The 27,965-nt window shown below is 57.5% G+C and overlaps 5 protein-coding genes across 11 annotated transcripts; 3 read left to right on the top strand and 2 right to left on the bottom strand.

Annotated features, from left to right (window-relative positions):
• Positions 1-84: 84 nt before the first annotated feature.
• On the top strand, positions 85-12,042 carry CARMIL2 (capping protein regulator and myosin 1 linker 2). Of its 2 annotated transcripts, XM_054710585.1 has the most exons (39): positions 85-124; positions 383-477; positions 572-622; positions 864-926; positions 1,039-1,163; positions 1,295-1,386; positions 1,584-1,654; positions 1,770-1,843; positions 1,987-2,062; positions 2,142-2,230; positions 2,326-2,420; positions 2,498-2,584; positions 2,668-2,780; positions 2,875-2,963; positions 3,004-3,165; positions 3,270-3,374; positions 3,566-3,635; positions 3,773-3,854; positions 3,953-4,049; positions 4,134-4,191; positions 4,331-4,503; positions 4,665-4,827; positions 4,909-5,010; positions 6,339-6,467; positions 6,551-6,664; positions 6,833-6,993; positions 7,064-7,151; positions 7,322-7,471; positions 7,572-7,638; positions 8,086-8,315; positions 9,174-9,274; positions 9,361-9,724; positions 9,808-9,930; positions 10,610-10,646; positions 10,808-10,879; positions 10,976-11,191; positions 11,349-11,429; positions 11,734-11,811; positions 11,900-12,042. In XM_054710585.1, exons 1-39 carry the CDS (start codon positions 85-87, stop codon positions 12,007-12,009), a joined length of 4,293 nt encoding a protein of 1,430 aa, XP_054566560.1. In that variant the 3' UTR covers positions 12,010-12,042. The 2 variants fall into 2 exon arrangements, with proteins under 2 accessions (XP_054566560.1, XP_008138134.2); XM_008139912.3 differs by lacking the exon at positions 11,349-11,429 and having other exon boundaries at positions 2,875-2,952; positions 3,089-3,165.
• ACD (ACD shelterin complex subunit and telomerase recruitment factor) lies at positions 12,024-16,199 on the bottom strand. Of its 4 annotated transcripts, none has more exons than XM_054710587.1 (12): positions 15,911-16,199; positions 15,592-15,756; positions 15,371-15,513; positions 15,155-15,248; positions 14,993-15,069; positions 14,394-14,438; positions 13,965-14,286; positions 13,791-13,887; positions 13,625-13,708; positions 13,095-13,474; positions 12,869-12,960; positions 12,024-12,212 (listed from the first exon to the last, which is right to left on the bottom strand). In XM_054710587.1, the coding sequence occupies exons 2-12, from the start codon at positions 15,688-15,690 to the stop codon at positions 12,134-12,136; spliced, it is 1,512 nt and encodes a 503-aa protein (XP_054566562.1). In that variant the 5' UTR covers positions 15,691-15,756; positions 15,911-16,199; the 3' UTR covers positions 12,024-12,133. The 4 variants fall into 4 exon arrangements, with proteins under 4 accessions (XP_054566562.1, XP_027998965.2, XP_054566563.1 ...); XM_028143164.2 differs by having other exon boundaries at positions 13,806-13,887; positions 13,965-14,116; positions 14,252-14,286; positions 15,592-16,198; XM_054710588.1 differs by having other exon boundaries at positions 13,965-14,116; positions 14,252-14,286; positions 15,592-16,197.
• A 73-nt stretch (positions 16,200-16,272) lies between these two features.
• Positions 16,273-18,240, top strand: PARD6A (par-6 family cell polarity regulator alpha). 2 transcript variants are annotated; one of them, XM_054710589.1, is made up of 3 exons: positions 16,273-16,548; positions 16,935-17,157; positions 17,386-18,240. In XM_054710589.1, the coding sequence occupies exons 1-3, from the start codon at positions 16,486-16,488 to the stop codon at positions 18,132-18,134; spliced, it is 1,035 nt and encodes a 344-aa protein (XP_054566564.1). In that variant the 5' UTR covers positions 16,273-16,485; the 3' UTR covers positions 18,135-18,240. The 2 variants fall into 2 exon arrangements, with proteins under 2 accessions (XP_054566564.1, XP_008138136.2); XM_008139914.3 differs by having other exon boundaries at positions 16,274-16,548; positions 17,383-18,240.
• Positions 18,241-18,420: 180 nt separating this feature from the next.
• ENKD1 (enkurin domain containing 1) lies at positions 18,421-21,811 on the bottom strand. The gene is made up of 8 exons (XM_008139915.3): positions 21,762-21,811; positions 21,474-21,573; positions 21,183-21,377; positions 20,445-20,617; positions 19,387-19,512; positions 19,124-19,287; positions 18,888-19,024; positions 18,421-18,806 (listed from the first exon to the last, which is right to left on the bottom strand). The coding sequence occupies exons 2-8, from the start codon at positions 21,556-21,558 to the stop codon at positions 18,646-18,648; spliced, it is 1,041 nt and encodes a 346-aa protein (XP_008138137.1). The 5' UTR covers positions 21,559-21,573; positions 21,762-21,811; the 3' UTR covers positions 18,421-18,645.
• On the top strand, positions 21,809-23,756 carry C21H16orf86 (chromosome 21 C16orf86 homolog). Of its 2 annotated transcripts, none has more exons than XM_054711162.1 (4): positions 21,809-22,139; positions 22,406-22,578; positions 22,868-23,085; positions 23,197-23,756. In XM_054711162.1, the coding sequence occupies exons 1-4, from the start codon at positions 22,035-22,037 to the stop codon at positions 23,604-23,606; spliced, it is 906 nt and encodes a 301-aa protein (XP_054567137.1). In that variant the 5' UTR covers positions 21,809-22,034; the 3' UTR covers positions 23,607-23,756. The 2 variants fall into 2 exon arrangements, with proteins under 2 accessions (XP_054567137.1, XP_027998967.2); XM_028143166.2 differs by having other exon boundaries at positions 22,349-22,578.
• Positions 23,757-27,965: the final 4,209 nt, after the last annotated feature.

Raw genomic sequence — 27,965 nt, 5'->3', positions numbered from 1 at the left:
GGCCCCGGGCTTCCTGTGCGCGCCTGCCAGCTGCAGTTTCTCCTCGGAGCTCCTTGGGCCTCCCCCGCCGCCTGGCCCGGCCCCATGGCTCAGACCCCCGACGGCATATCCTGTGAGCTGCGAGGTAAGCGCTGGCCCTTCTTTACCTACTTGTTTTGGGAGGAAGCAGTGCGGGCCCCAAAACCAGGCCGACCCAGAGCCCTGCGGATGCCGGGCAAGCGTTTCTCTTTGCTCCTTCGGAGGGCTTGCTACCCCAAGATCCACTCCTCTCCTTCCTTGCTGGCCCATAGATGAGCCCAGGCCCCCAGCCTGGTGTAGACCATGGGCATGAATTGACCTCCGTGGGAGGACTAGAGTCATCCAGCAGGTTGCCCTCCCACAGGCGAGATCACCAGGTTCCTGTGGCCCAAGGAGGCAGACCTGCTGCTGAAAACCTGGCTACCAGAGCGGGAGGGTGCTGAGCAAGGTCACGTCCTGGTATGGCAGGGGGACAGAGCCTGGGAGGGTGCTGTGGCCCAAGCAGCAAGAGCCTTTTGCCCTGAACAGGGTGTCAGGCACTCTCTCCCCCCAGGCACTGCTGCGATGGAGAGCCTACCTGCTCCACACCTGCCTCCCATTGAGGGTGAGTCAGTCCCGGGCCGGTCACCACCCACCTTGCCCTCCAGCAGCTTCCTTGACCAGAGGGCTGCAGCACTGTTCGCCTTGTCCTGTGGGCTCTGCCCTTCCAACAGCACTGGGCTCAGGCAGCAGGCTGGACTGGAGTCTAGGCCCATCGGGCTCTGAGCTTCAGGCTGCACAAAGGACTGGGCTCCCAGGGGGGTGGGGCTCGGGCCTTGGTCCCTGCTGACCCAGGCCCTCCACAGGTGGACTGCACATTCAGCTACCTGGAGGTCCAGGCCATGGCACTGCAGGAGACACCCCCTCAGGTGAACACCTTAGTCCCCGCTAGGGCCTGGCCTCACCTCCTCCTTCCCTTCCCCTCCCCCACACATGGAGCCCAGCCCAGCCCAGCCCAGCCCAGCCACCTGCTCTCCCCAGGTTACTTTTGAGCTGGAGTCCCTGCCTGAGCTGGTCCTGGAGTTTCCCGGTGTGGCTGCCCTGGAGCAGTTGGCCCAGCATGTGGCTGCGGCCATCAAGAAGGTCTTCCCTCACACCACCCTTGGGTGAGGCCCAGCAACTGCAAGGGCCTGGCAGGGAAGGGGCGGCAGGGGGGATGCTCTGGAGACACACGTGGGCAGCTTCACACCCCAGAGGCTGGAAGCGCCTTTGCCCTTCTCCTTTCTCCCCCCGTCAGGAAGCTATTCCGGAAGCCCACGCCCCCCTCCATGCTGGTTCGTCTGGAGAGAAGCAGCCCCTCAGAGGCTACCTCACCCAGTAGCCCCTGTGGTAAGGGCCAAGGCGGGGCCACGTGGGGACCCCAGCCTACCCCTTCCTGCAGCCCCAGCCCCCAAGGTTTGGAGGTCTCCCAAACTGAGCAGAGCCACTTGAGGTACCGCCACCACCCAGCTTGGGTCTGATCTGCACCATCTTTTGTCTCTGTCCTCCCCGCACCTGACCCTGTCATACCCCTGGCACCTCCCCAGGTGGCTTCTTGGAGACATACGAGGCTCTGTGTGACTACAATGGCTTCCCTTTCCGAGAGGAGATTCAGTGGGTGAGGGTAGGGCCCTCTCTGGGGGGCTCTGGAGACATCTCATCCCCGTGTGCATTGAGTCCCTCCCTGCTGCTTGCGGCCCCAAGCCAGTTGCAGACACTTTCTTCCTGTCCAGGATGTGGACACCATCTACCATCGTCAGGGCTGCCGCCATTTCAGCCTCGGAGACTTCAGCCACCTGGGCAGTCGGTGTGTGGCCTGCCAGGACTGGGAAGGGAGGAAGAGGCCATGACCCACATTCCTGAGCCTCAGCCTCTCCATGGAGGGGGATGCTGGGCTTGAGATCCGGCTGGAGGACCCTGAGCTCTGCCCCTGCCCCTTCTCCCACCCAGGGACCTGGCATTGAGTGTGGCTGCCCTGTCCTACAACCTGTGGTTCCGGTGTCTCTCCTGCGTGGACGTGAAGCTGGTGAGAGTGTAGGAGCAAGGCGGGGGCAAGGGTGTGGGGACCAGGGTGCAGCCCACTGAGCCTCCCCTCTGATTCTCAGAGCCTTGAGGTCTTGGAACAGATTCTGCACATGATGAGTCAGTCGGCCCACCTGGAGGAGCTGGTGCTGGAGACCTGTGGCCTGCGGGGGTAAGGGAGCCTGGGAGGGCTGAGGAGGGGAGTCCGGGATTGGGAGGAGTTGGGAATCCAGAGTCAGAGTCTCAAGCCTGGGGTCTGGTCTCCAGAGACTTTGTCCGGCGACTGGCCCAGGTGCTGGCAGGCCACTCGAGCTCCGGGCTTCGGGAACTCAGCCTGGCCGGGAACCTGCTGGATGACCGAGGTATGGCTGAGCCTGGGGAAGTGCCGGGGGTGCGTGCTGGAGAAGGTGGGACCCACAAGGTTTGCCCCTATCCCCAGGCGTGGCTGCGCTCAGCAGACACCTAGAGCATCGTCCTGGAGCCCTGAGGAGACTCAGCCTAGCACAGACAGGGTTGACACCTCGAGGTAAGTGGAGCCAAGGATGGGGTGGGGTAGGGTTGGTGGAGCACGTGTGGGTGGGCCTGAGCCACCCCCTCCTCCACCACCAGGAATGAAAGCTCTGGGCCGGGCCCTGGCTTCCAATGCGGCCTTTGACTCGGCCCTGACCCACCTGGATCTTTCGGGAAACCCCGGGGCACTGGGGGCCTCGGAGGACAACGGGGTGAGTGGTCTTTTAGGGGCAGTGATGGGGGGCGCTGCAGGCAGTGGGGTGTCAGAAAGCTCCTTTCCTCTCTCCCATCCCATCCTGCCACCAGGGCCTCTATAGTTTCCTGAGCCGTCCTAATGTTCTGACGGTCCTGAACCTCGCAGGCACCGACACCGCCCTGGACATTGTGAGGAGGTGGTCAGGGGGCAGGCCTGGGGGAGGGGCTGGTCGGCGGGTCTGAGGCCCGTGGGTGGACTGGCGGGCACGGCTGGCGGGGAGGGGTCAGTCCTCCGGCCGGTGCAGCCTCCACCCTCCTCCCGCAGCTCTTCGCCGCGCTGTCCCGCGGCTGCTGCGCCAGCCTCACCCACCTCGACGCTTCCAGGAATGTCTTCTCCCGCACGTAAGGCGGGCGGGCGTGGTTAGGGGCGGGAGGTGGGAGGGGGGTCAGACTGCCGGGAGCCGCCTCCTGCGCCCGGAAGCCCACTCCTCCCGCTCTCTCACCAGGAAGTCCCGGGCTGCGCCCGCCTCGCTGCAACTCTTCCTCAGTCGCGCGGGGACGCTCCGGCACCTGGCCCTCGCAGGCTGCAAGCTGCCCCCCGACGCGCTCAGGTGAGTGTCGCTGCCCATGGCCAAGTCCCCCACCTGTGTGGCCATCAGCCAAGCCAGGCTTCCAGCACTTCACCCCGCTCCTATCGGACCCATAACCTTCCCAGCATCCTGGCCCGTCCTTCTTGCTATTTGTTCGCGTCCTGGGGGCCCCTTTCCCAGCTCCCGCCACCCCCTGTGACATCCCCTCCCAGGGCCCTTTTGGAAGGTCTCGCGCTCAACACGCACGTGGGCGACCTGCACCTGGACCTCAGCGCTTGCGAGGTGAGCGCAGAGCCCCAGCGGGAGCCGGCAGAGGGCCCCCCGCTGGGAGTGGGGCTGCGGGAGCGCGGGGCCCTGGGCCGCCTGAGCCTCCCCACCTGCGGCCTGTTGCCTGAGCACGCTCCGCTCTCCATCTTCAGCTGCGCTCCGCGGGCGCTCAGGTGATACAGGACTTAGTGTGCGATGCTGGCGCAGTGAGCTCCCTGGATCTGTCGGATAATGGTGAGGCCGCCCGGAAACCCGTCCTCCCACTGCCCACCCAATTCCCACAACATCCGCATTCCCGCAACATCGCCCATGCGTGACCCCAACCACCCCAGGCTTCGGCTCGGACATGGTGACTCTGGTGCTGGCCATCGGGAGGAGTCGGTCCCTGCGACATGTGGCCCTTGGAAGGAACTTCAACGTCCGGTGCAAGTGAGCCCCCATCCCACTCTTGGGCCTCCCAGACAGCACCCCACCACCCGGGTCCCCGGCTCCAACTGTGGCCCATGCCCACAGGGAGACCCTGGACGACGTCCTGCACCGGATTGTCCAGCTCATGCAGGATGATGACTGTGTGAGTTCACGGGACCATGTGGGATTCTCAATCAATGGACCCCTGTGACCACCCCCCACCCCACTCCTTCCCCCTCAGACCTTGTGACCTGCCCTCCTTGCTGACCCCTTAGTGACAAATGGCTTTCTCTTAACCCCAGCCTCTGCAGTCTCTGTCTGTGGCAGAGTCGAGGCTGAAGCTGGGCGCCAGCGTTCTGCTTCGGGCCCTGGCCACCAATCCTAACCTGACAGCCCTGGATATCAGCGGCAACGCCATGGGAGACACGGGTGCCAAGATGCTGGCCAAGGCGCTTCGAGTTAACACCCGACTCCGGTGGGCGGGGGCCAGAGGGGTGGGACCAATGGGGAGGAGGGCGTGGCTTGGAGGAGCTTGTAAGGGGTGGGGCTGAATGGAGGTGGATGAACAGGTCCGTTGGTTGGTTGTGGCCTGAAGGAGCTCCGCCCCCGGCTGAAGCCCCGCCCCTCCCGGCCCAGGTCTGTGGTCTGGGACCGGAATCACACATCTGCTCTGGGCCTGCTGGACGTGGCTCAGGCTCTGGAGCAGAACCGAAGCCTGAAGGCCATGCCTCTGCCACTGACCGACGTGGCCCAGGCGCAGCGAAGCCGCCCGGAAATGACAGCACGTGCAGTGCATCAGGTGTGGGGGGTCCCTTCTCTGCTGCTCTGCTCTACGCGGTGGCCCTCCGCCCCACCACTTACCAATAGCCCTTGTCCCTAGATCCAAGCCTGTCTCTTGAGGAACAACCACACAGACCAGGCCTCTCCTGCCAGCACCTCATGCCAGCAGCCACTAGGTCGGGTCTCTAATCCCTCTGAGCAGGTCAGTGTCCCCTCCCTAAACCTTGGGTACAAACAGAAGATAGAGAGATGGGGAGAGCTGTGGCACCTGGGAGCCCCCCTGGATCTGAAGGTCTGGCTTTCTTGGGCCCAGGGCGTCTAAAGTCCATTGTTCCAGACAATTCCCTCTCCTTGGTCTGGAGAGGAACCAATCATTCCTGAAATAGTATAGTTCCCCCAAATAATACCACTGGCAGCCTTTTTTAATTTTTTTAAATTAAGAATATATTTTATTGATTTTTTACAGAGAGGAAGGGAGAGGGATAGAGAGTTAGAAACATCGATGAGAGAGAAACATTGATCAGCTGCCTCCTGCACACCTCCCACTGGGGATGTGCTCGCAACCAAGGTACATGCCCTTGACCAGAATCGAACCTGGGACCCTTCAGTCCGAAGGCCGATGCTCTAGCCACTGAGCCAAACCGGTTAGGGCTTCTTTCTTTCTTGATTAAGGTATTACATGTGTCCTTATCCACCCCCCCCCCACTCCCTCCCCCTACTGGCAGCCTTTTTAAAGCATTTAATTAGGCTCTCCTGTTAAAGATGGGAAGTATTTAAAAATCTTCCCTCAATTCCCCCTGCCCATTGTAGCCCCACATGTGACTTCCCCTTTACAGGTCTCCTTTCCCCTCTTCACTGACCTCACTTGTGGCCAACCCAGTGACCTTTCTTCTGGCTTCATCTCCCTCCACTACCTTCCCTTTGTGAGAAATGTTCCCACCTCTCCATTCCCAAATCCCACTTCTCTCCCAAGCTCCAGGGCCCAGGCACCTTGACCCAGACATCCTGCAGGGGCTTCCCACTCTCTACATTTTCAAGTGATCTCATTATCTCCCACAAACTCTCCTCTCTACCCTGTGCCCAATCTCCCTGGTGCCCACACCCATGAAGTACTGTGGACAGAGGTTTGAACCAGGCCTCTCCTGCCCACATTGGAGCCTGCATAGACCTCTTCACCCCCATCCCAACTCTCGCTTGCTCCCCTCCCTAGTTCTTCCTCTGTGGTGCCTCACTCCCATTTCTTCCCACCTCTCCGTCTATTCTCCAGGTGGGTGGTGAACAAACTGAGGTTCTAAAACACAGACATGACTGACAGCTCCTTTCTTTCTATTCTGTACACTTAGGAAGTATATATAAGGTCCCTGCAGTGAACCAAAGGAGACACAGCTCTCCCTCCTTGATCAGATAGGCTGGGCCTGGTGGTATTGGCTTCAAGACCTCACACCCTGTTGGAGACCCTGGGAAGGAGGCAGTCAGGGTTTGGGGGACTGGAAGGGGACCAGACTGAGACTGGTTCTTGATGCTCCTCAGGAAGTGAACGAGCTTTGTCAGTCGGTGCAGGAGCTTGTGGAGCTGCTGGGCTGTGGTGCTGGGCCTCAGGGTGAAGCCGCTGTGCACCAGGCCGAGGATGCCATCCAAAATGCCAACTTCTCTCTCAGTGTGAGCACACCTTCCCATCATGAGGACCCTTCTCCTCTTAGTTAGGTGTCACCTTGCAACTCCTGTTCCTCCTTGGCCTCCAGATTCTCCCCATTCTATATGAGGCAGGAAGCTCCCCAAGCCATCAGTGGCAGCTGCGGCAAAAGCTGGAGAGCCTCCTGGGGCAGGTGGGCGAGGTTTGCCGCCACGACATTCAGGTGAGATGGTACCCTTGCCTGAGCCCCACTTCCATATGTAGGCTTGACCCCATCTCATAGGCTTGACTAGGTTAATATTCCCTGAGTTAATATTTTGTGGGGGTCAGAGCCTCAGCCATCCAGTCTAGGCCCTAGTCACACCCTCACCATGCTCTGACCTTTGCCCAGGACTTCACTCAGGCCACACTGGACACAACAAGGAGCCTCTGCCCACAGATGCTGCAGGGACCCAGGTGGAGGGAGCAGCTAGAGGGGGTCCTGGTGGGGTCAAGGGGCCTCCCAGAGCTGCTCCCAGAGCACCTGCTGCAAGATGCCTTCACTAGACTCAGGTAGGATGGATGGGGCTGGGCTGGGCTGGGCAGAGACAGCACACTGATCCTTACCCTTTCTTGCCCTCAGGGACATGCGGCTGTCAGTCACGGGGTCCTTGGCAGAGAGCATTGTGGCTCAAGCTCTGGCGGGTCTGAGTGCAGCGCAGGATCGGCTGGTAAGAGGAAACTGCTTACACACACATGCATACACACACACTGCCTAGTAGGAACTCTCTAATGTCTTCTGGGGTCATAAAGCCCAGGGATATTTTAGGGTTCCCCTAGGTACTGATGGGACTATGGCTGGGGCCCTACCTACCCATCTCTGGGGTGCCTGGTATTGCAGGTGGAGAGTCTGGCTCAGCAGACAACAGTGGCAATGCCCTCTGCCACACTGGCCCTGGAAGAAGGCCAGCCCACCCCCTTTGGGCCTGGGAAATTGGAAGGCCTTTTCTTCCCTGAGGAGAAGGAAAGGGAGGATGAAGAGGAGCAGAAGGTAGGTGATGCCAGAACTCTGGGCCTGGAATCCTAGATCTTCCCATCTTGTTCTGGCGTGTGGAAGGTGGGGAGGCAGCTCACTGTGCCCTCCCCAACAGAATGACAGTCCTCCACAGAGATGGCCTGAGTCCAACCCCTGTCTTCACCTGGTTCCCTCCACTCACAGTAAGTCAGGGCCTGGGGAAAAGGGAGTTACTGAGTTGGGCTGACGCTCCATGAGACCTGAACACCTGGACACATTCATTCAGCCCTGTTGTCCTGGAAACTCACCCTTGCCTGGACCAGGTCAGGACCCCCATGCATCCTGCAACGTTGGGGTCTGCTGTGGTCAGTCAGCATGGAGCAGGACCTGAGCAGAACAGGGCCTGGACACAGTCTCCACTCGCGCGCCACCCCTCTTCCCTACCCCAGTACGCGCATGACGCGCCGCTCGCTCGGGGCCGCGCTCAGCACCATGGACAGCGGCAGGGAGGGGCTGGCTGGGGGGAGGGGAGCGGGCGGCGTTGCCGGGGCCCCTCCCCGCGCCCTGGGCGGGTCCCCTGCCGCCTTAGCGCCGCCACTGCCACCTCCCCGAGCTCCGTGCTCTGTGCTCTTCTGGTGCTCTCCCCTCAGGTGCTGCTGAGGAACCGGAGCCCGAGCTGGCGGCTCCTGGAGAGGATGCGGAGCCGCAGGCGGGCCCATCTGCACGCGGCTCTCCGAGCCCTGCCGCTCCCGGGGCCCCTGCCGGCCCGCTGCCTCGCATGGACCTGCCACCCTCCGGGCAGCCTCTGCGCCATCCGACCAGGGCCCGGCCACGGCCCAGGCGCCAGCACCACCACCGCCCGCCACCTGGGGGCCCTCAGGTGAGTGTCCTCCCCCTCCAGAGGTGGTGGAATTGGGGGTCGCGGTGGCCTGCTTGCTTCTCACAGATGATGGTGGGCAAGGAGGCCGGTTGTGGAGGCCCAGAATCACCTGGTCATGTGGCCACGTCCTGGATTCTTCCTGGCCACCCCCCATCCCAATGTGGGGTCATGGGTGCCTGGGCTTTGTTAAGGGTGTACCTGGGTGTAGAACCCTGCTTCAGGTTGGCCTGTTGTATGGGTGGATGTGCAAGAAAGGGTGGCTATCTTATCCAGCATCCCTCAGGGTTACTGAGAGGTCCTGGGCTCCCTGATACAGGGACAATCCTGTGTCTACTGCACATCTGGGTGGTGTGTGTGGGGGGAGGCTTGTGTGTGGACCAGGAACTGGCTGGGTAGTGGGCACAGGGCAGAAGGGGAAGAGGAGCTGGCTTGAGGTCCCCCAGAGGGTCTGACGCAGCAGGCCTGTGCTGCTGAGCAGCAGCAGGCCGGGTGGGGTGGGGGTGGGGGATGCTGCAGGAAGCTGTTTGAAGTAGAGGGGGTGGCAGGTGAGAACGTGTGACCCAGGGGATGCGTGGGCTCTAGCCTGCTAGTGACTGGGTGGTTCAGAAAGTGTAGGACACTCCCTGGGACAAGAGTAGGTGTGGGCGGGTGTGTGTCCAAGGCCAACTATGGTTGAGGTATGTGAAATCAGTATATTTGCCCACTAGCTGGACAGGGAGAGAGCTTGATGTCTGCAGCCCCCTAGTCATCCCAGCTCCCAGGTCCTGGAGTTGCCCAGAGCAGACTGTTGGACAAAGGAGGTGGAAAGAACTCACAGTTGCACTCAGCCGTGACACCTGACTGTGTGATATCCCCCAGGTGCCCCCAGCGTTGCCGCAGGAAGGAAATGGGCTCAGTGCCCGAGTGGATGAGGGTGTGGAAGAATTCTTCTCCAAAAGGCTGATCCAGCAGGATCGCCTGTGAGTGAGGGGCAGTTGCAGGGGGTGGGAGAGGGTGGGCTGCTGCATGGGCCTTCCTGCTTACTATTTGTTGGCTGTTCCCACAGCTGGGCCCCTGAGGAGGACCCAGCCACCGAGGGTGGCACCACCCCTGTCCCCCGTACACTGCGAAAGAAGCTGGGCACCCTCTTTGCCTTCAAGAAGCCTCGTTCAACACGGGGGCCACGGCCTGATCTAGAGACCAGCCCTGGGGCAGCTGCCCGCACTCGAAAAACCACACTTGGGGACCTACTGCGGCCACCAGCCCGCCCTGGCCGTGGGGAGGAGCCTGGTGGGGCCGAAGGGGGCACTGGCAGCCCTGACCCTGCCCGTAGGAGCCGGCCTCGCTACACTCGGGAAAGCAAGGCCTACTCAATGATACTGCTACCTGCTGAGGAGGAGGAGGCAACACTGGGTGCCAGACCTGACAAGGTGAGGCCTGGTGACATGGGTAAGGGCTCTGCTGGAACTGAGGGCACTGGGCTCTCTCCCCACTCTGGCATCTCTGACCCCAGAGGCGGCCTCTGGAGCGAGGAGACACAGAACTGACCCCATCCTTTGAACAGAGGGTACAAGTGATGCTGCAGAGGATTGGCGTGAGCAGGGGCAGCGGGAGTGCCGAAGGAAAGAGGAAACAAGTAAGTTTGGGGGGGACACAGTGTGAAGTGAGGGGGCCGGTGCCATGTGGCTGTCTGTGGGTGACATATGTGACCAGGAGGATATTCATGACACAGGTCTGTTCCACCCGCTCCTTCTCAAAATAGTTAGATTCAACCATTCTTCCCTCTTGGCTTCTGCCCTGGCCCAGGCCACTGCTTTCTCCTCCTTGAAGGTGTCAGTCCTTTCTCTGCAGATCGCACAGAAATCTGACCTTGTTACCTACATTTGTAACAGCAAGTCATCTAGGGGCTTCCTCTTAAGCCTCTGCCCTGACTCCTGACCCTGCCTCAAGGGCCTGTGGGGTCTCAGTCCTGGTCACTGCTTTCATCTCACTGCTCTCCACCCCTGGTTGCACCCCCCGAACCAGCTTATCACCACCCATGGGTTGGTTATATTGGCTCCTCTTCATCCATCCCTGCTTTTCCGTGAGCCTTCCCCGACTCTCTCCCATCGCTATCCTGCTAATGCCACTCTGATCAGTCCCTAGTAACTACATTATAGAAAGTGAATCAGAACTAAGACATCATGTTTATGTGTCTATGTCCCACCATGCCAGACTCTGAACTCTTAAGAGAGTTTGCCATGTTGCCCACATTTAGTAGCAGTTATAAGAACAAGGCTAGGGTAAGCTGAGCTTGACTTCCCTGTTTCCTACAGAGCAAAGATGGAGAGATCAAGAAGGCTGGCTCAGATGGTGAGATCCCGGGCTAGGGCAGTACATTTTGGGGGAGGGGGATATCCTTAGAGATAAGTCCCCAAGGGACTTGCTTTTCTGGGAGAGGGATGGGGAGGGCCAGGTTTTTCTTCCCCTCACTCCCAAGGCCTGGTGCCTGAGACCCCTGTCCTACTTTGCAGGGGACATTATGGACAGTTCCTCGGAGGCCCCTCCCATCTCTATCAAGTCCCGCACCCATTCCGTGTCTGCTGGTGAGCGAGGGCCACTGTGTGTGGTGGGGGAATATGCAGGTCAAGCTCACTTCCAATGCCTGGCCTAGGTCTTGGCTGAAACTCTTCTCCTTGCAGACCCCTCATGCAGACCTGGGCCAGGGGGCCAGGGGCCTGAGTCCACCACCTGGAAGACACTGGGGCAGCAGCTGAATGCAGAGCTTAGGAGCCGTGGTTGGGGCCCACACGACGGTCCAGGACCCCCTTCCCCTTGTCCCAGCCCTCGAAAACCCAGTCCCTCCCCAGACAGCCTGGGCCTCCCAGAGGATCCTTGTTTGGGCCCCAGAAATGAAGGTAAACGGGCATGTTAGCCCCACCCCAATACTGGACTGGGGACCGGAGGAGTCCCTGCTGGGAATTTTAGCTCCTCTGGGGACCCTGAAGGTAGGGGACAGGGGCTGGAGTGGTGGCAGCTGCTGGGACCATACCCTGATACCCTGGCCTCCCCCAGATGGCCAGCTGAGGCCGAGGCCTCTCTCGGCAGGGCGACGAGCAGTGTCTGTGCATGAGGACCAGCTCCAGGCCCCTGTTGGTGAGGGGACACTTCCATGGGTGCTTGGGTGCAGGAGAGGGTGGGCTCCGGGTCTCCCTTCATGGGTCTGCTGAGGGGGCCACTGGTGGTGTGAGGGGTGAGAAACCAGGGAGCAAGAGTCTGACAGCCCTTCCATTTAGCCCAGGTTCCAACTCCAAAAGAGCAACCTCCCTATCCAAAAGGAGGATACAGGGGAAGGGGAGGCTCTGAAGCAACAATGTGTGTGTGCATGTGTGTGCACTGGCACACGCTGGGGGCGAGCAGCAAGCACTTAACCTACCACAAGCCTTTCTGTGTCTCTCAGAACGACCTTTAAGGCTGCAGCGGTCCCCTGTCCTCAAGCGAAGGCCAAAGCTTGAGGCACCCCCATCACCAAGCCTAGGTAAGAAGGGGCTGGGCTGGTTGTTAGGGTGGCAGGACCGCTCAGTCCAATTCTGACCTTCCTCCCCCCTCCCCCCCTCCTTTTGCAGGATCTGGCCTTGAAGCCGAGCCTCTGCTCCCACAGGATACAGAGCCCTCCAGCCCCGAGCGGAGCCCACCCTCCCCAGCCACAGACCAAAGAGGCGGCCCCAACCCCTGACCCTCTCCTTTCCTGCCGCATGAGATTATTTTATTAAAAAACTTGAAGCAGAGTGTGGAGCACTGTTTGTCCACTCAGAGACATAGACCTATATGCACATTCTCCTACGTGGTCACATGACCCCTCACACCTGGGTTTGCTTGGATTCCGGCTGTGGCTCCATCAGAAAATGCAAGGCCCAGGCCAGGAGCTGGGGAGGGAGCCTGGAAAGAGAACCAAGGCTGTAGGTCAGGGTTTGGGGAAACTTTTTTCTTTTTAAAAATATATTTTATTGCCGAAACCGGTTTGGCTCAGTGGATAGAGCGTCGGCCTGCAGACTCAAGGGTCCCAGGTTCGATTCCGGTCAAGGGCATGTACCTTGGTTGCGGGCACATCCCCGGTGGGGGGTGTGCAAGAGGCAGCTGATCGATGTTTCTCTCTCATCGATGTTTCTAACTCTCTGTCCCTCTCTCTTCCTCTCTGTAAAAAATCAATAAAATATATTTAAAAAAAAACAAAACAAAACAAAAAAAAATATTATTATATATATATATATATATATATATATTTTATTGATTTTTTACAGATAGGAAGGGATAGAGAGTTAGAAACATCGATCAGCTGCCTCCTGCACACCCCCTACTGGGGATGTGCCCGCAACCAAGGTACATTCTCTTGACCGGAATTGAACCTGGGACCCTTCAGTCCGCAGGCCGATGCTCTATCCACTGAGCCAAACCAGTTAGGGCTGGGAAACCTTTTTTCTACAAAGGCCATTTGGATATTTATAACATCATTCTCAGGCCTTACAAAATTAAAAACTTAAAAATTAGCCTCCCTGGGTCAGACATTTCCCGCACAGAGGGGGGCAGGCACTCACCTGGCAGCTTGGACCTGGGCACAGAGGGAAGTGCAGGGTGGATCGTACTCATATTGGAAGGCGGAACCATCTCGATGCTTCTTTGGGGGGTCCTGAAGAGGATGTGGTGTCTGAAGAGGGGCCAACAAGGACCCCTAACCCCATCCAAGGCTACCCCAGCTCTCCTCCCAGCTCTATCCAAGGTTCACCCCATTCCACCCTCCAGCTGAAGGGGGACTATGCTCACCCAGACAGGACTGGACTCCAGGACTCCCTCAGTGGTTCTTATCCGTGGAGAATGTTGCCAGTTCTTGGGGGGCAACCCTAGTTCCTTGAACTCCAGTCTAGATTTCTGGGGCTGGGGCCTGGTCACATCAGCCTGATGTGAATTGGGGATGTGACCAAGAGGTGACAGACTTGGGGTACAACTCAGGAGTGGGGAGTTGGTTACATGGCTGGGATGTGGGGAACTACGGGGTAGGGAGTGGGGGGTTGAGCAGATGGCTGGCTGGGACTGGGAGCTGCCCTTCTGCCCCGTGTCTAGAGCAGCCAAGGACTCGGCAGGCAGAAGGCTGACGCTGGCACCACTTTCCTGTGATGATATGTGGCTGCGTAAGGCAGGATTTCCTGGGGAAGATGGGACTCACTGTGAGCATAGCCCTCTCAGCTCAGACCAGCCGAGTGGCCTATGACCTTAGGCAGGCCTCCAGGGGCCATGTTCATCCCTTTCATAGCTTCCTGTGTAGCCGGGCAGTGTTTTGGCTTTAACCACCCTACCTGAGGAACTGAGTGAGGAAGGAGAGGAGGACAGGGTCAGCGACAGGTCCTGAAGAGCGGGGTCTGATGGGGGCAGCTCAGGGCCTAGGGGTCAGGAAAGGCTTATCAGCACTGTGGGTACCAGACCCCCAGATATTCCCCTCTGGACCTCTCCAGTCCTCCTTACCCTGTGTCCTCTGACCTGGGCCCAGAGAGTTCAGGATTTGCTGGTCATTCTCAGAGATGTGTAGCCATAGGCTGGGGACAGTGTACACAGCTTCTCCCTGTGGAAGTGAACCGTCAGCCTGGCCCTTGCCAAACTCCTCACCCTGACATTTCCCAAGGGAGGCCCTAGACTGACCATGGCCAAGTGGCTTGAGGTGGCCCAACGGGTGAGCGGGGGTGCTGTGCAAGGGCCTGCCAGCATCAGACAGCTCTCAGCCAGGTGCACTAGTGCCCCCTGATGCTCCTGTTCTTCCTGCACCTCATCCAGAAGTTGGGTCAGTGAAAGGCCTAGAGTCAGGGGGCAGGGGGTGGGCTGAAGTTCAAAGATAAGGGTAGGGTGGGTGGGGAAGAGGCTTACTAAAAGAGCAGGAGGTGATAGCTGGAAAGTCACTCTACAGAGAGTTAGGATCAACCCCCACTTACCTGCATTGGAGGAGGCCGACTCTGTAAGGTGCTCCCTACAGAAACAGAGGGGACAGGCCTGAGGAACAATCCTGAGGCCTGTCAACACATTTGCCATCATCTGACCAAGGCACACCTGGCCCAAACCCAATTCTAGACTCACTCGAGGCAGTCTTTGAGCTTTTTCTGCACATCTGGGTCCTGGTTGCTAGGAAAAAGATGGTGATAGGCAGTCAATGTTACTAAGGGCCCAAGCCCTCTCACCCCAAAGGCCTAGGCTAGGGGTGGGGGAACATCTGGCCCACGGGCCATATAACACCTACAAAATCATTTGGTCTGGCCCTATCAAGGCATTAGGGGTGAGTTAATTAAATGTTTAGTCAAGCCGAAACCGGTTTGGCTCAGTGGATAGAGCGTCGGCCTGCGGACTCAAGGGTCCCAGGTTCGATTCCGGTCAAGGGCATGTACCTTGGTTGAGGGCACATCCCCAGTGGGGGATGTGCAAGAGGCAGCTGATCGATGTTTCTAACTCTCTATCCCTCTCTCTTCCTCTCTGTAAAAAATCAATAAAAAATATTTTTAAAAAATGTTTAGTCAAATATAGCAGGCTAATTTTAAGATTGATAATTTTGTATGGCCCTCGAATGATATATAAATATCCAAATGGCCCTTGGCAGAAAAAAAGGTTCTCCACCCCTGGCCTATGCCAACGCCAGCCAGGCCTGGATAGGGAGAGCAGTTGGAGGTGGAGACATCACTTACCAACCAATCACCCAATCCCGGGGCTGCTCCGTGGGCATTAGGCTGAAGCGGTGCACCTGGAGGTAGAACTCCGCTGGCTAGAGGGGTGAAATCAGGGATGGGTCTCAGGGGCTGTCACGGAGTCAGGCCAAGTAACCCGCCCAAGCCAGCCTCACCACTCACCAAGCTGCCCTCTGCCACTTGGACTCGGACCTCGCAGTCTTGCAGCAGCAGCAGCCGGCCTTCAGTCCCTCGGAAACCAAACTCCTTCTCTTCCCTGCGGAGAGCTTGACCCTCACAGCCTAGCCGGCGGAAACTTAGTCCCGCCCGCCTGGGGCCCGCCCACCTGGAGCCCCAGCTGGGTTCAAGTCCTCCACGGTCCTGTGGCGCCTTTCTCACCAGTCCGAGGCGTCCAGAGTTTCCCGCGTCACCAGGCATCGGACACTGTGGGTTCCGTCGGACACAAGCAACGCGGCCCCGACATCAGACGTGTCAGGGGCGCAGGACGGGCCTGGGGCCTCGGCCTCAGCCTCCTGCAGCACCTGACACAGCAACGGGCGTCAATCCCACCGCCCTGGGGACACACCTGTCTCCGGGCCCTGAGAGGTTGGGGGGCTCACCTGAAGCAGCTGCCCTGCCCGTGGACTGGAGAGTCTCTCTAATCCCAGAACCAGCTCTCGAATCCACGGCCGCAGGACCACGCTCCTCAACCTGGCCATTCCCGCAGCTGAATTTAACGGAGCACCGCTCACCCAGGTTTCCCGCGGGCGGGCGCCCGGTCCCGCCTTTCATCGGAAGAGGAAATGCATGACTGCTGGGCGGGACCTGAGATAGAAGCCCCGCCCATGTGCATGCCCGCGCGTGCGCACAAGCGTATACTGTTAGGGAATTTCCGTGCAGATTCTTGTCGGCTTGACTAGATGCTTCCCTGCTTGTTACCTCTCGGAGCAACAAAGCCGGAGCCTCTTTTGGGCCGTCCGTCAAAACTCCCTTGGCACCGGGCAGGAAGGGGTCAAGGGCTGTTTCAGATGGAGAGGGAGGAACCTGGGGCCTGAGGCTGCGGCCTAGGATAGTCCGAGGGAATTGGCTCGAAGCCACTTCAACGCCGTGTGACCCCGGAGGATTCAGTAAATATTAACTCAGTTTCTCATCTACAAAGTTAGTAGTCTTGTAAGGCCAGTAGAAATATTACCGATAGCACTCAATAGGTGTCACTCTCCCCTCCGAGTGGCCGAGCACCGCCCCCCGCCGCTCCCCAGGATCCTGAAAGCGGGACGAACAGTAGCGTCATGACGTAAGAGCACACGAAGACGTCTCTATCCCCCCCACCGTTGCCTAGGAAACGTGGACTCCGCGTTCCACGCTCCGTAGCTGGCCCCTTGACGTCACGGTCTGGATGGGAGGGCGGGGCGAGTGCTACCGCCAGGGGCGGGGCGGCGCGGGCCGGCCGGGCGGCCGGGCTGTGCACCTGCGGGGCCGCCTGGCGCAGGGTCCCGGGCCCGCCCGGCCCCGCCATGGCCAGGCCACAGAGAACCCCGGCGCGCAGTCCGGACAGCATCGTGGAGGTGAAGAGCAAAGTAAGGGCCCCTCCAGTCCTAGCTCCGGCTTCGGCACTAGGTGCTTCCAATTCCCTCATTCTCCCCTCCCTAGCTCCTTGGTCCCACCACCTTTTTCTCTCCACTATCCTCCACATCCCATTCTCTGGCTTTTCTTCTCGCTTTCCCGCGCCCATCCTTCTTCCTTTCACTGCCGGCCTCTAGAGTCCCTCTGTGGCCTGGGTTACCTGGAGGGCGGGGAGAAGACCTTGGACAGCGGCGTCCCTTGTACCGGAGCTGAGGTCTGGGCACAAGGCTGCAGCTGATGCGGCAGCCCGCTTTCTCATCCCTGCCCCTCCTCGACCTGTGGTGAGAAAGGACGCAGGGTCCGTCCTGACCCCTTCTCTCCCCCCACTCCCTGCCTCTAGTTTGATGCGGAGTTCCGACGCTTCGCGCTGCCCCGAGCTTCTGTGAGCGGCTTCCAAGAGTTCTCGAGGTTGCTGCGTGCGGTGCATCAGATCCCGGGGCTGGATGTGCTGCTTGGCTATACAGATGCTCACGGCGACCTACTGCCTCTCACCAACGACGACAGCCTGCACCGGGCCCTGACCAGTGGGCCCCCGCCGCTGCGCCTGCTAGTGCAGAAGCGGGGTGAGGAGAATGGGGTACAGTGGGCAGCCTCTGTGGGGTAGGGTGACAGGGCAGGTCTACAGGGATTAAGTTCATGCCCAGGGTGCTCAGGCTTCACCCTCAGCAATCCCTGCCCTTGGGCTGACCTCCAGGTGGTAGGAAATAGTTATAGTGTCCCCTTCCCCCTGCCTGGGCCTGATGGGAAAGGGGGAACAGGGTCTCTGATCTCAGTGTCTCCCTCTCCAGAAGCTGACTCCAGCGTCCTAGCCTTTGCCTCCAACTCTCTGCAGCGGCGTAAGAAGGGGCTCCTCCTTCGGCCCGTGGCACCTCTGCGCACCCGGCCACCCCTCCTAATCAGCCTGCCCCAAGATTTCCGCCAGGTTTCTTCAGTCATAGATGTGGACCTACTGCCTGAGACCCACCGGCGTGTGCGGCTGCACAAGCACGGTTCTGACCGCCCACTAGGTTTCTACATCCGAGATGGCATGAGCGTTCGTGTAGCTCCCCAGGGCCTGGAACGTGTCCCAGGCATCTTCATCTCTCGCCTGGTACGAGGGGGCCTGGCTGAGAGTACAGGACTGCTGGCAGTCAGTGATGAGATCCTCGAAGTCAATGGCATTGAGGTGGCTGGGAAGACCTTGGACCAAGTGACAGATATGATGGTCGCCAACAGCCACAACCTCATCGTCACTGTCAAGCCAGCCAATCAGCGCAATAATGTGGTGCGTGGGGCATCTGGGCGTCTGACAGGGCCTCCCTCTGCTGGGCCTGGGCCTACTGAGCCCGATAGTGATGATGACAGTAGTGATCTGGTCATTGAGAACCGCCAGCCTCCCTGTTCCAATGGGCTGTCTCAGGGTTCTCCATGCTGGGACCTGCACCCAGGCCACCTACTTCCAAGTGCCCGCAGCTCTCTGCCATCCCTGGATGATCAGGAGCAAGCCAGCTCTGGCTGGGGGAGTAGCATGCGAGGAGATGGTAGTGGCTTCAGCCTCTGACACACAAGGAAGCAGTCCTTGCCACTCCAGGGGACTCCTCAGTGGGGTTTTAGCTTGTTCACAGGGCCCTCAGTATGGGGGACATTAAAGGTTTTTTACAAATGCAGTTATGGTCCTTCTGTATCCCAGCCCCAGCCTCCTCCCTGATCCCACAGTCTTGCCTTCTGCCCTGGACGTGAGGCAGGACTGATAAGGGCAGCAGAGAGACCTTCCTGCAGTTGGGCAGCAGGAGGGCCACCACAGTTAGAATTTATAGGGTAAGAAAAGCTCTTATGGAAACAAATCCCACTGTGTACAAAAAGTTTAATTTTGACAAAGGGGTAAAGAGGCTGGGCTAGGATGGCCCTTCTGCAGCCACCAGTGGCTAGGAAAAGTGCTCTGGGGATACTCCTCCCCGCCCCGCCCCCCGCCACTGCTTCTGTTTTTAGACTTGATGATGGGGCCTGACCCTGTCCATTGCAACCATGCAGTGATCCTCAGCTAGGACCTGTCACTACCCCTGTAAAAGGGCTCAAGCATCCATCTTCACGAAGACCTTGGGGCGGGAAAAGATCTTGATGGCCTCCTCTACCTGTACCAGCTTCCGGTCCAGCTCAGCACGGTGGCCCTGGGCCCTCAGGGAGTCTGCCCCGGCAGGCAGCAGCACCAGCTCACGCAGCAGCTGGCTCTGGCCTACAGGGGGCCCAGGAACAGTTAGTGTTAGGCAGGAGTGCAAAGTTCTCAGTGGGTTCCTCATCCAGTCCACATACTCACTCTGGAGCAGATTGCTCAGTGTCTCCAGACGCTGGTTCTCAGGCATGCGAGTGTGGCCAGGGGGCATGGCAGGGTCCGGCTGGCTATGTTGGCGGGCCTCAGCCTCCCGACGCCACAAATCCCTACGCTCCAACAAGCTGTGGATGCATCGAGTCAGGTTGATAATCCCAGGGCAGATGTAGGCTCCCACCTGCCACAGGCACCCCTCACCCTGGGTGTTGGGCGGTGGGACCTACTAATGGGGTACGTGGCCCTTCTGTGTGGCGTTGTAGTGCTCCTGGGCTTGCCGCTGCTGTTCCAGTACCTGTGCCAGGACCTGCAGCGAGCGGGAATGCCGCCTGGGGGCCCTCTTGGCAGTGCGGGCATTATGGCTAATGAAGTCCACACCTAGGCCTGGCTCCTGCAGGACACGGCAAGCGTGATGGGAAGACAGCACTGAGTTGTTCCCCTGAAACCCCCAGGATCCCTGTCCCACCTTCTATCCCACACATACTCTCACCTTGGCATTCGGATCTGGTGGGGCTAGCTGGGGACTGGGGACACGGGGTGGTGGGAGCCCAGGACCGCAGCGTGAGTGAGCCCGCAGGAAGTGCACGGTCTCTGTCCCAGAGGCAGGGCCAGGCTCCTGGAGGGCAGGGCATAGAAAAGGGATCAGTCAGGCTGTGGTCAAGGTCTCAAAACCGAGCCTCTATCCTCTGCCCTATGGGTCTCCTCCCTCTTAAAAACACTTCTCATCAGCATTTAAACATGTGTGTCTCTCACATCCTTAACAACAAACCACCCTCCTACCTCAGTCCTGGCTCCAGCTACCATCCTTTTCTCTCCTTCCTAGCCAAGCTTCCTGGATATGTCCCCACCAAGGTCATTGACAGCTGGCTTCCAAGCCCGCAAATGCAGGGTCATTTCCCTGGTCTCATCGTCCTCAGCCTGATCCTCAATAACTTCTAGGTCTCACTCCTGAGATCCAGGCCTGATTCTCCATCTGCTTCCTGGACACACTCCCACCCCCTGGGAGTTTCACAAATGCTCCAGCTTCAGCACATCCCCATATAACCTTATTGTCTTTTCTCTCAATCCTGATCTTCCCCTTGATAGAGAAATGGTGCCACCATCTACTCAAGACAGAATCCCACCACCGTACGCCTGTCCCTGACCTTCCCACTGCCCGTAGAAATAAAGGCTGAAAAGCGGGTTAGGTGGCTCTTTATATGGGTCCAGCTGATTACTTAGCCTACCCTCATGCTCTTATCCCCTCACAGTAAACAGTACACAGCATCCCCACTGCCCACACTCCCTCTAATCTTAGGACTTCTATCTGTGAGGTTTCATCTATAAAGAATGTTCTCTTCCATTCTCCCCTCGCCTAATTCCTACTTGCCGCTCAGGATCACCCAGCCATCACCACTTCTGAGAATCCCCTGCAACAGAACCAGCTACCTCTCAGTCTCCTGTTACCTTAGTCCTGTGATTTTCCTCCCTCCCCATAACTCAGATCAGGGCATAACAGACTCCTGGCAAATAAGATGGACAATACTTCTGGCTCCCTGAGGCAGTTACCTGCAGCTGGGCCTTGACTCTGGACTCAACTTTGTCATACTTGGGCGAGCGCCAAAGAGCCTTCAGGGGCCTGGGCTGGCCCTGCTCCCGGCTGCGCTCCTGCTCACGGAAGCGCCTCTGGATCTCCTTGATCCTCTTCAGATTCTCCTTCTCATGGTCTTTAGGGTCCTTCCCTGGGAAAAAGGTGTTACCAGGCTCTGCCCTACATATAGCCCATGAAATCCAACTCATATCAGTTCACACACAGGTCTGACCGCTCTAAGTTAGACGCTATACAGGTACTCCACCTCACCATCTTATTTCCTTTCTCACATGGTAATTTATCTTCTATCCCTGAGTATTTTCTACATTTTTATTGTGAAGTATGCCATTAATTATCTTATATATAATATTCATCTTACTTGTTTATTGTCTCCCACTTTGACTTAAAGGCCCATGCTGGTCTTCAACCTGTTTTCATAGCACCTACTGGGCCTGGCAAACAGTAGGCACTAAACAACAAACATTTCATTGATACGTGAATTCATGAAGCTGAACTAGCGTTTCCTGGAGACTCCCTCATTCGGTCCTCTTCTGTGAGAAGGAAAAGGTAGTGCATCGCTCCCTCCTTTTATAGTAGGGGAAATCGACACTCAGAGAGGCAAAGCCTGAACCCAGGTCAGGGCAGGAGAAGCATCAGTTTTTGAACTCAGGTTTAATCTCAGATTTGCCTCGCTGCCCATTCTGCCCAGAACTTACTCTTGGGAAAGGCCCGTGGGCCTAGGGAAATACCCCCAAGTTGCAGCAGCATGCCCCCCACGCCGCATCGGCCACGCTCCAGGATCTCTTTGGCTTCAGGACGGATGCGGGGGCCGCGGGGCGGGGTGGCGTCCAGGTCCGGGTCCGAGGTTAGCAGGTCCAACTTCAGCGCGTTTCCCTCAAGGCGCCCTTGGGCTGAGGGGTCCGACAGGGCGGAGTGCGGGGTTCAGTGGTGGAGCTGGACCCGAGCCTAACTCGGGCCTTCCTGGGCCGCGACACCCCCCAACTCACCGGAGGCGGGCCGCCGGTAGTAGTCAGGACAGAGCGTAGGGTCTGGGGGGATGGGCCCCGAAATGCGGGACGGGCCCTCGCACATGCCGCCGTCGTAGCCCTGTAACGGTGCACGGAGGCCTGCCAGGCTGCGTCTCTGGGGTCCCCAGCTCCTTCCTCAGCCCCGTGCCCCTTCCCTGGACGGGACCCGTCCGGCCTGCACTAGCTGCCTGCGCTCCTAGCCCACTTCCCTCATTCGTTCGCGTCCCCCTCCCCCTCAACCCCTCAACACCCAGGCAGGGGGCTCACCAGAGCGGTTTTTTGCAGCCCGCAGCTGAAACCCGACGGGTTTTGCTGTTGCTAAGCAACAATAGTTTCCGCTTCTGAGGTCAGGGGCCAATGCCCCTGGCGCAACGTCTTCTGGGGTTTGTAGTTCCAGTTCAGGGTAGAGTTGGTCGATAGCCAGTCCCTTTTCCCATCCCGGCCCTCGCCTCCGAGCTAGTCTTCCGGGTACAGCAGTGAAAAGGGCCCGTCTTCGCCTTCACTCCCAACTCCCAGCAGAGGTGCTGACTCCGCGCAGCTATGGCCTCAGCTGGGACCGAGAGGCGACCAGGAGCCCAAGAGGGGACGGCGGAGGGGCCTGCACAGCTCTCGGAGGCACCCCGTGGCCACGTTCAGAGCTCTGAGGTGAACATCAGGGCTGTCTAGCCTTTACTGTTGGCCTCGGCGCTCTCTAGGAGGCCAAACTCTGTACGTTGACCCCCTAACTGGCAGGACAGGCTTCACAGGCAGACAGGAGCATGGGCTGGTGCCCTTCATCCGATTTGGTGTCTAATGACTGATCCCTGTATCCCTTGTCTGGCTATGGTGACCAGTTACCTATGTGTCACCTCTAGTGTCCACTAATGGGAAATCAGGGCCTGGTGTCAGCTCATGAGGCCTGTGGGACCCAGGGTGAAGACAAGCGTCCAACAGGACCAGTCTCAGAGCCGGAGCTCCAGGAGGAACGACTCAAGCTGGAGGAAGAGCGGCTCAAACCAGAGGTGGAGGCACTAGAGGAGCGAGGCCCCAGGCCTATGGCCTCTGTTGTGAGGTCCAGTCATGGTCCCAAGAGGAAGCCAGTCAAGTGAGGGGGCTTTCAGAGGGAAGGGACAATAGGGTTGGCGGGGTGGGGTGGGGTGGGGTGTATCACACCCCAGTAGGATTCCAAATTCCTGCACTCCTGCAGGGTGCATCCTTATCCCCTGCCACCACCATCGCTCCTCACCCCTCAAGGCCTTGTACAGGACTGAACTCACATGAGCTCTCAGCCCTTATCCAGTTTGGGGCCTCGTTGACCAGGAAAGGGACAAGAATCTGGGCCTGAGGTGGTGGGCATGCAGGGCTATTCCCTCCTCAAGCCTCCTGTCCCCCAGCCTCCCAGGGCCTAGTCACCAAGCCCATCCTAGGGCTGAAGCTGAGCTGCCCCAGGGGCTGCCGCTGCAGAGGGAGGACCTGGAGGGTAGCCAGAGCGAGCCTTCACCGTCTGCCAAACAGCACAAAAAAGCCAAGAAACGCAAGAGTCTGGGGGCCCCAGTGCTCCCAGCTGTGGCCAGCACAGTGTCTGCACCCTCAGAGACCTTGGGGCTAGAGCGTGAGTGGCAGTCCCTGGCCCTTCTCTTCCCACCCCCCCCTCCCGCCTGCTGGCCTCCTGACATGGCACAGCTTGGTGCTCCAGCCCCTGCTCTGCCCCGGGTCCTTGCAGGAAAGGCTCAACGCTTACGGCCCCTGTACCAGTACATCAACTATTGCAACCCTGAGCTGAACGAGGCAGCGGAAGTGGATAGGGAGGCTGAGGCCGAGGTGGAACCTGAGTCGGACCCAACCCTGGTCCCCAAGGAGGCATGTGTGGAACAACTGCCAGCCTTGCTGCCAGTGGCAGGTGAGCTGGACTCAGGCCTCACTTTGCCCTGCCCCAATATGTTCGTGTCTCCCACCCATGCTCTGGTTCCCCTTGGAGAGGAGGCTGGAGAGGAGCCTGGGGGTTTGCCCAGCTTGGGGGTCAGTGGCCTCCTCAAGACTGAGATGGATAAGTCAACTCAGGTGGACATCAGCAAGATGCTAAGTGTCTGTGCTGCCCCACTTGTACCCCCACTCTCTCCTCAGTACAAGTGACTGTCCCATCCCAGGGGTTGCTCCTCTGTTCCCAAGCCAGGACCAGAGCACAGCCTGTGGGCTTCAGCCCTCAGGTGAAAGGGGGAATTCTGCCCTGCCCCAACTTGGGACCTTGGACTTGCTGAAAATAAATGTTTTTCCTTTTTCTCAGACTTTTGACTCCCCAAATAAGATGCCTGAAGAGGGAGAGCCTAGGAAGGGTGGAGGATTCCCCAGTGCAGGGTTTGAAGCCTCAAAAGTATAGATTTGTGGACACTACCTCAGGTCTAACTGAATCAATCTGCAGGGGTGGGACCTGGTTCTGTGCACTTAAAGGCCCCTCAAATAAACCTGAAGATCAGACAGGATATAGTGAGGATGGGGAGGGAGGTGATGAGGAACAGGGGGCAGAGAAAGGAAAGGGACTGTCAGGTCACGGAAGCAGGTGCTTGGCCTTGCTCCCTGTCTCCCAGGAAGGGGCTTGCATGTAGTCTGACCTTGAGGGGACCAACACTTGGGATACTCCCTCTGAAGTGGCAGTTTATTTGCCTGCCCCAAGACCGGCAGCTTTGGAAGGTTTTGTTGTTAAACCACAGCTGGACCAGACTTTGCCCCGTAATGGCCCCTAGTGACAGAGGATCAGTGCCTTTTTACCGGCAGGCAGGGATGGTGGTGGAGGTGAATGGTCTCCCTGGAGTCTGAGAGCCAAGCCACCAGATGACCACTGCTTCTCACCCGTAGAACTCTGGGAAGAGGTGGCCAGTGCTGGCCATTTTGAAAACCCTCATATCTAACTGCTTCCTGGTCCTCTGCATGTCCCCCTGACACCATAAACACAGGGAATTTCAAATGAATCATTTCTCCTCCCTCCAACCTGCTTTTCCTCCTGTAGCTCATCTGCACAGTGTTCAAGCCCAAATCATTCAGCCCTTCACTTGGCTAGTTCACATGGACCTTTGAGAAACTCGGGGCACCTTGTTCCTGGCAAGCCAGCGTTGCCCTGCATTGTAGCACCCACATACTACTGCCCTTGTGTTTATTAACTGTCTTAAGAACTAGACTGTGAACTCCGCAAAGGCCTTTGTCATCGCATCACAACTACCTAGCAGGGGACCCCCATAAAAGGTACCAAGAAGCCCGGCCGGCATGGCTCAATGATTGAGCCTCAACCTATGAACCAGGAAGTTGCTGTTTGATTCCCGGTCAGGGCACATGCCCAGATTGTGGGCTCGATCCCCAATGTGGGGCATGCAGGAGGCAGCCAATCAATGATTCTCATCATCGATGTTTCTAACTCTCCCTCTCTGAAATAAAAAAAAGTATGTGTGTGTGTGTGTGTGTATATATATATATATATATATATATATATATATATATATGTATATATACATGTACATATATATGTATATATATATATATATATATATATATATATATATGCAAGGGTAGGCCTTGCTTCCCTGGGACCTGGGCTTCCCTTGCAGCCCTGGCTTCATCAGGAAGGTTGACTGGCCTAATTAGCATATTATGCTTTTATTATTATAGATTATTATAGATACACATATACATACATATGTATGTTTAAAAGGTACCTATACTTTTCCCGGGATAATGATTTGACTACCCCAGGAAATACTGTCCACAGGGACCATGCAGAATGAATACTTTCCATAGGGATGAACATAGGTTCTCTGGGATTTTTCAGAGGTAGAGAGCCCTGCAAGGTAACTGAGCTTGACCTCCTCACTTTATGGTTGAAGCCTGGAGAGAAATGGCCTTTTATGAGACCACATCCTGGGCCTCAGGGAACCTCTATCCTTTCCTGAGCCCTGCAGATCTGAGTACCCTGGGGCTCTCTGCTAAGGCCTGACAAGAAGGCCAAGCATCTGCTTTCCCTGTGTGGTCTCCAGGGCTGGAGGTATGGACCAACACTGATAAGGAAGCTCTGTTCCTTTCAACAGGTGAGGTAGGAAATCCTCAGTAACCATAGAAGAAAATATCCTGTCTACATTTCATGAGGCCAGTTACCTGATGGGCTAGTCTAGGCAGGGTGGGTGACAGTAGGCACAGAAAGGAAAAAGTCACCACCACTACTAGAAGCTCACTCTGAGGGAGAAATGCAGGAGCAGCACGATGCAAGCAGACACATGCTATGGAAGAGCTGAGGACAAAGACTGGGACCACAGGCAGTGGGGGTGCTGTCACTATGCCTAGGAAATGGTGAAGAGGCAGCCCTCCAGCCGATTCCTGGAGAGGTGGGTGGCCTTCCAGGCAGAGGACATGCCAGGGATGAAGCCTTGCTGGTATGGAAGATGCCAGCTGCATGAAGGAGGGCCACTTAGCACGGCCAAAGCAGAGCATGGCCATCAGGAGGCCAGGTTGGGTGAGTCTGAGAGTGATGAGGGGTGTAGGCAAGGAAGGATCTTGGCCTGACATTTTGGAGAGGTTCTTAGGGCAGCTGTGTGAAGGACAGAACGAGACAGGGAGAGACTGGGGACACTGCGGTGAGGAGACTGCTGTCATTGTCTGGGTCTGAGGCCTAGATTTGGCTGGGGGTTGGAAAATAAGCAACAGGTATTTTGGAAGTTCTCTTCTGGTTGCTGTAACAGAGAGGAAAAAGTTGACTGCACTTTCTATGACTTGGAAAAACTTTATTTACTTTGACTCAAAGAAGATCCTGAGTTTGGGACACAGGTTCTGGGCGGTGATGCTGCCTTCCTCCAGCAGGGGGCGGTGCAGGACAAGCCTGGAACCTACTGCAGGCTGTTACCCCTGGGGACCAAAACACTGCTGGTTTCCTTGACCACAGGCATGTAGCTACTTCAAGGTTCATTTCCTTCCTGGGGCCAACCCAAGAGATATGACAGTTAAAGAAGTTTAAGGGGTGGCCATGGACTTGTGGAGTGCCAACAAAGGATTGGAGATCTTTATCAAAACAGCTCTGCATTCAGCCCTTGCAGTCTGCCGCGGGGCTTTTAGGAATACATCTTTGTAAACAAGGGGTTTGCTGCTGAGCCCTATAAAAGCTAAGTAGTGCCACTGTGAGTCAGCAATGTGACCCTTTTTAAGTAGGAGCACCTGAGTCAAAAAGAATAGATGCACGTGCGTTCTCGGCCAATTCCCAAATTTAAGATGGATCTCAACATCCTAGTAACACGGGGACTGACCTGGAGCTGAGCTGGTGGTCCCTGGGAGGAAGGGGAGGCGGGAGCCTCTCTTTCAGCCCTACTAGTGCCCTGCCTGGTGGGGCTCTCTCTGCAGTCCACCTCCTCAGTCAGGCCAGCCTGAGATTCTTGCTGCAGGGAGGGGGCAGTAATCTGGATGGGGATCTAAAAGAGGAGGGGCCAACCCAAGAAATATATGATAGTTAAAGGGCACTGGGAGTCTGAGGAGCCACAAGTGCTGGGGAAAGAGTAGTTCAGGGTCAGGCTGCATCATCAAATGACCCTGACCAGGCTCCTGACTACGTCACTTATAACTTACAGGAGGCAAGCAACTTGGCTCTTCTCTGCCTCAGTTTTCTGATCTGAATATGACAGTATTAATATTAGCACCTTATGGAGTGATTTGGATATTAAATAATATGCATAAAACATCTACCCTAGGGGGCCCAGCACGCAAAAAACATCTTCCAGTCCTGGCCAGTGTTGTTCAATGGTTAGAGCGTCAGCCCTGTGCACTGAAGGGTCACAGGTTTGATCCCTGGCCACCAATCGATGTCTCTTGCATATCAATGTTTCTCTCTCTCTCTGTCTCCCTCCCTTCTACTCTCTCTTGATAAGCAATGGAAAAACTATCCTTGGGTGAGGATTAACAAAAACAAACAACAAAAGCATACTCCAACACTAGCCATTGTTATTTCAACTCACAGAGACAAGGTATAAACCCAGGGCAGTATAGGAAACAGGCCGGATGACTTTTATAAGGGGTGCCAAGAGGAAGACGGAGCCCACCCTCCCTCTTTCTCTCTCTGGCAAGGAGCCCAGGGCAGGGCAGGGAGGGTTAGAGAAGGGAAGTTTGGTCCAGGCATAATCCTGGCAGGCTGGCAGTGAAAACAAAGCACATGTCCCTCTCCCCGCGCCCCCTCACCACTGACTGACATGGCTGAAAGGCTGTCCCCGTGTAGAACAGTTAATAAATGCAGGTTTGGTGAGTGGCTGGCTGGCCAGCCAGTGTTGGGCCATACCCACTTCATGGGGAAGTGTGTGGAGCCTTCCTCCTCAAGTTCATCCCGTCCAGCCCGCTTGGGACCATTCCTCCCCTCCCCTCTCCCAGGGCTCCCCTGGAGCCAACTTCACGGTTTTAAGAACAGAACCCCTCCGGACCTGCAGCCCAGGAAGGCCCCACACTCTCCCACTATCTGCCTGGACCAGCAGGCCT

The sequence above is a fragment of the Eptesicus fuscus genome, chromosome 21 (assembly GCF_027574615.1).
Source record: "Eptesicus fuscus isolate TK198812 chromosome 21, DD_ASM_mEF_20220401, whole genome shotgun sequence".
Classification (NCBI taxonomy): domain Eukaryota; kingdom Metazoa; phylum Chordata; class Mammalia; order Chiroptera; family Vespertilionidae; genus Eptesicus; species Eptesicus fuscus.
The sequence above is the reverse complement of the archived record's forward strand: the minus strand, read 5'-3'. Positions and strand labels throughout refer to the sequence as shown.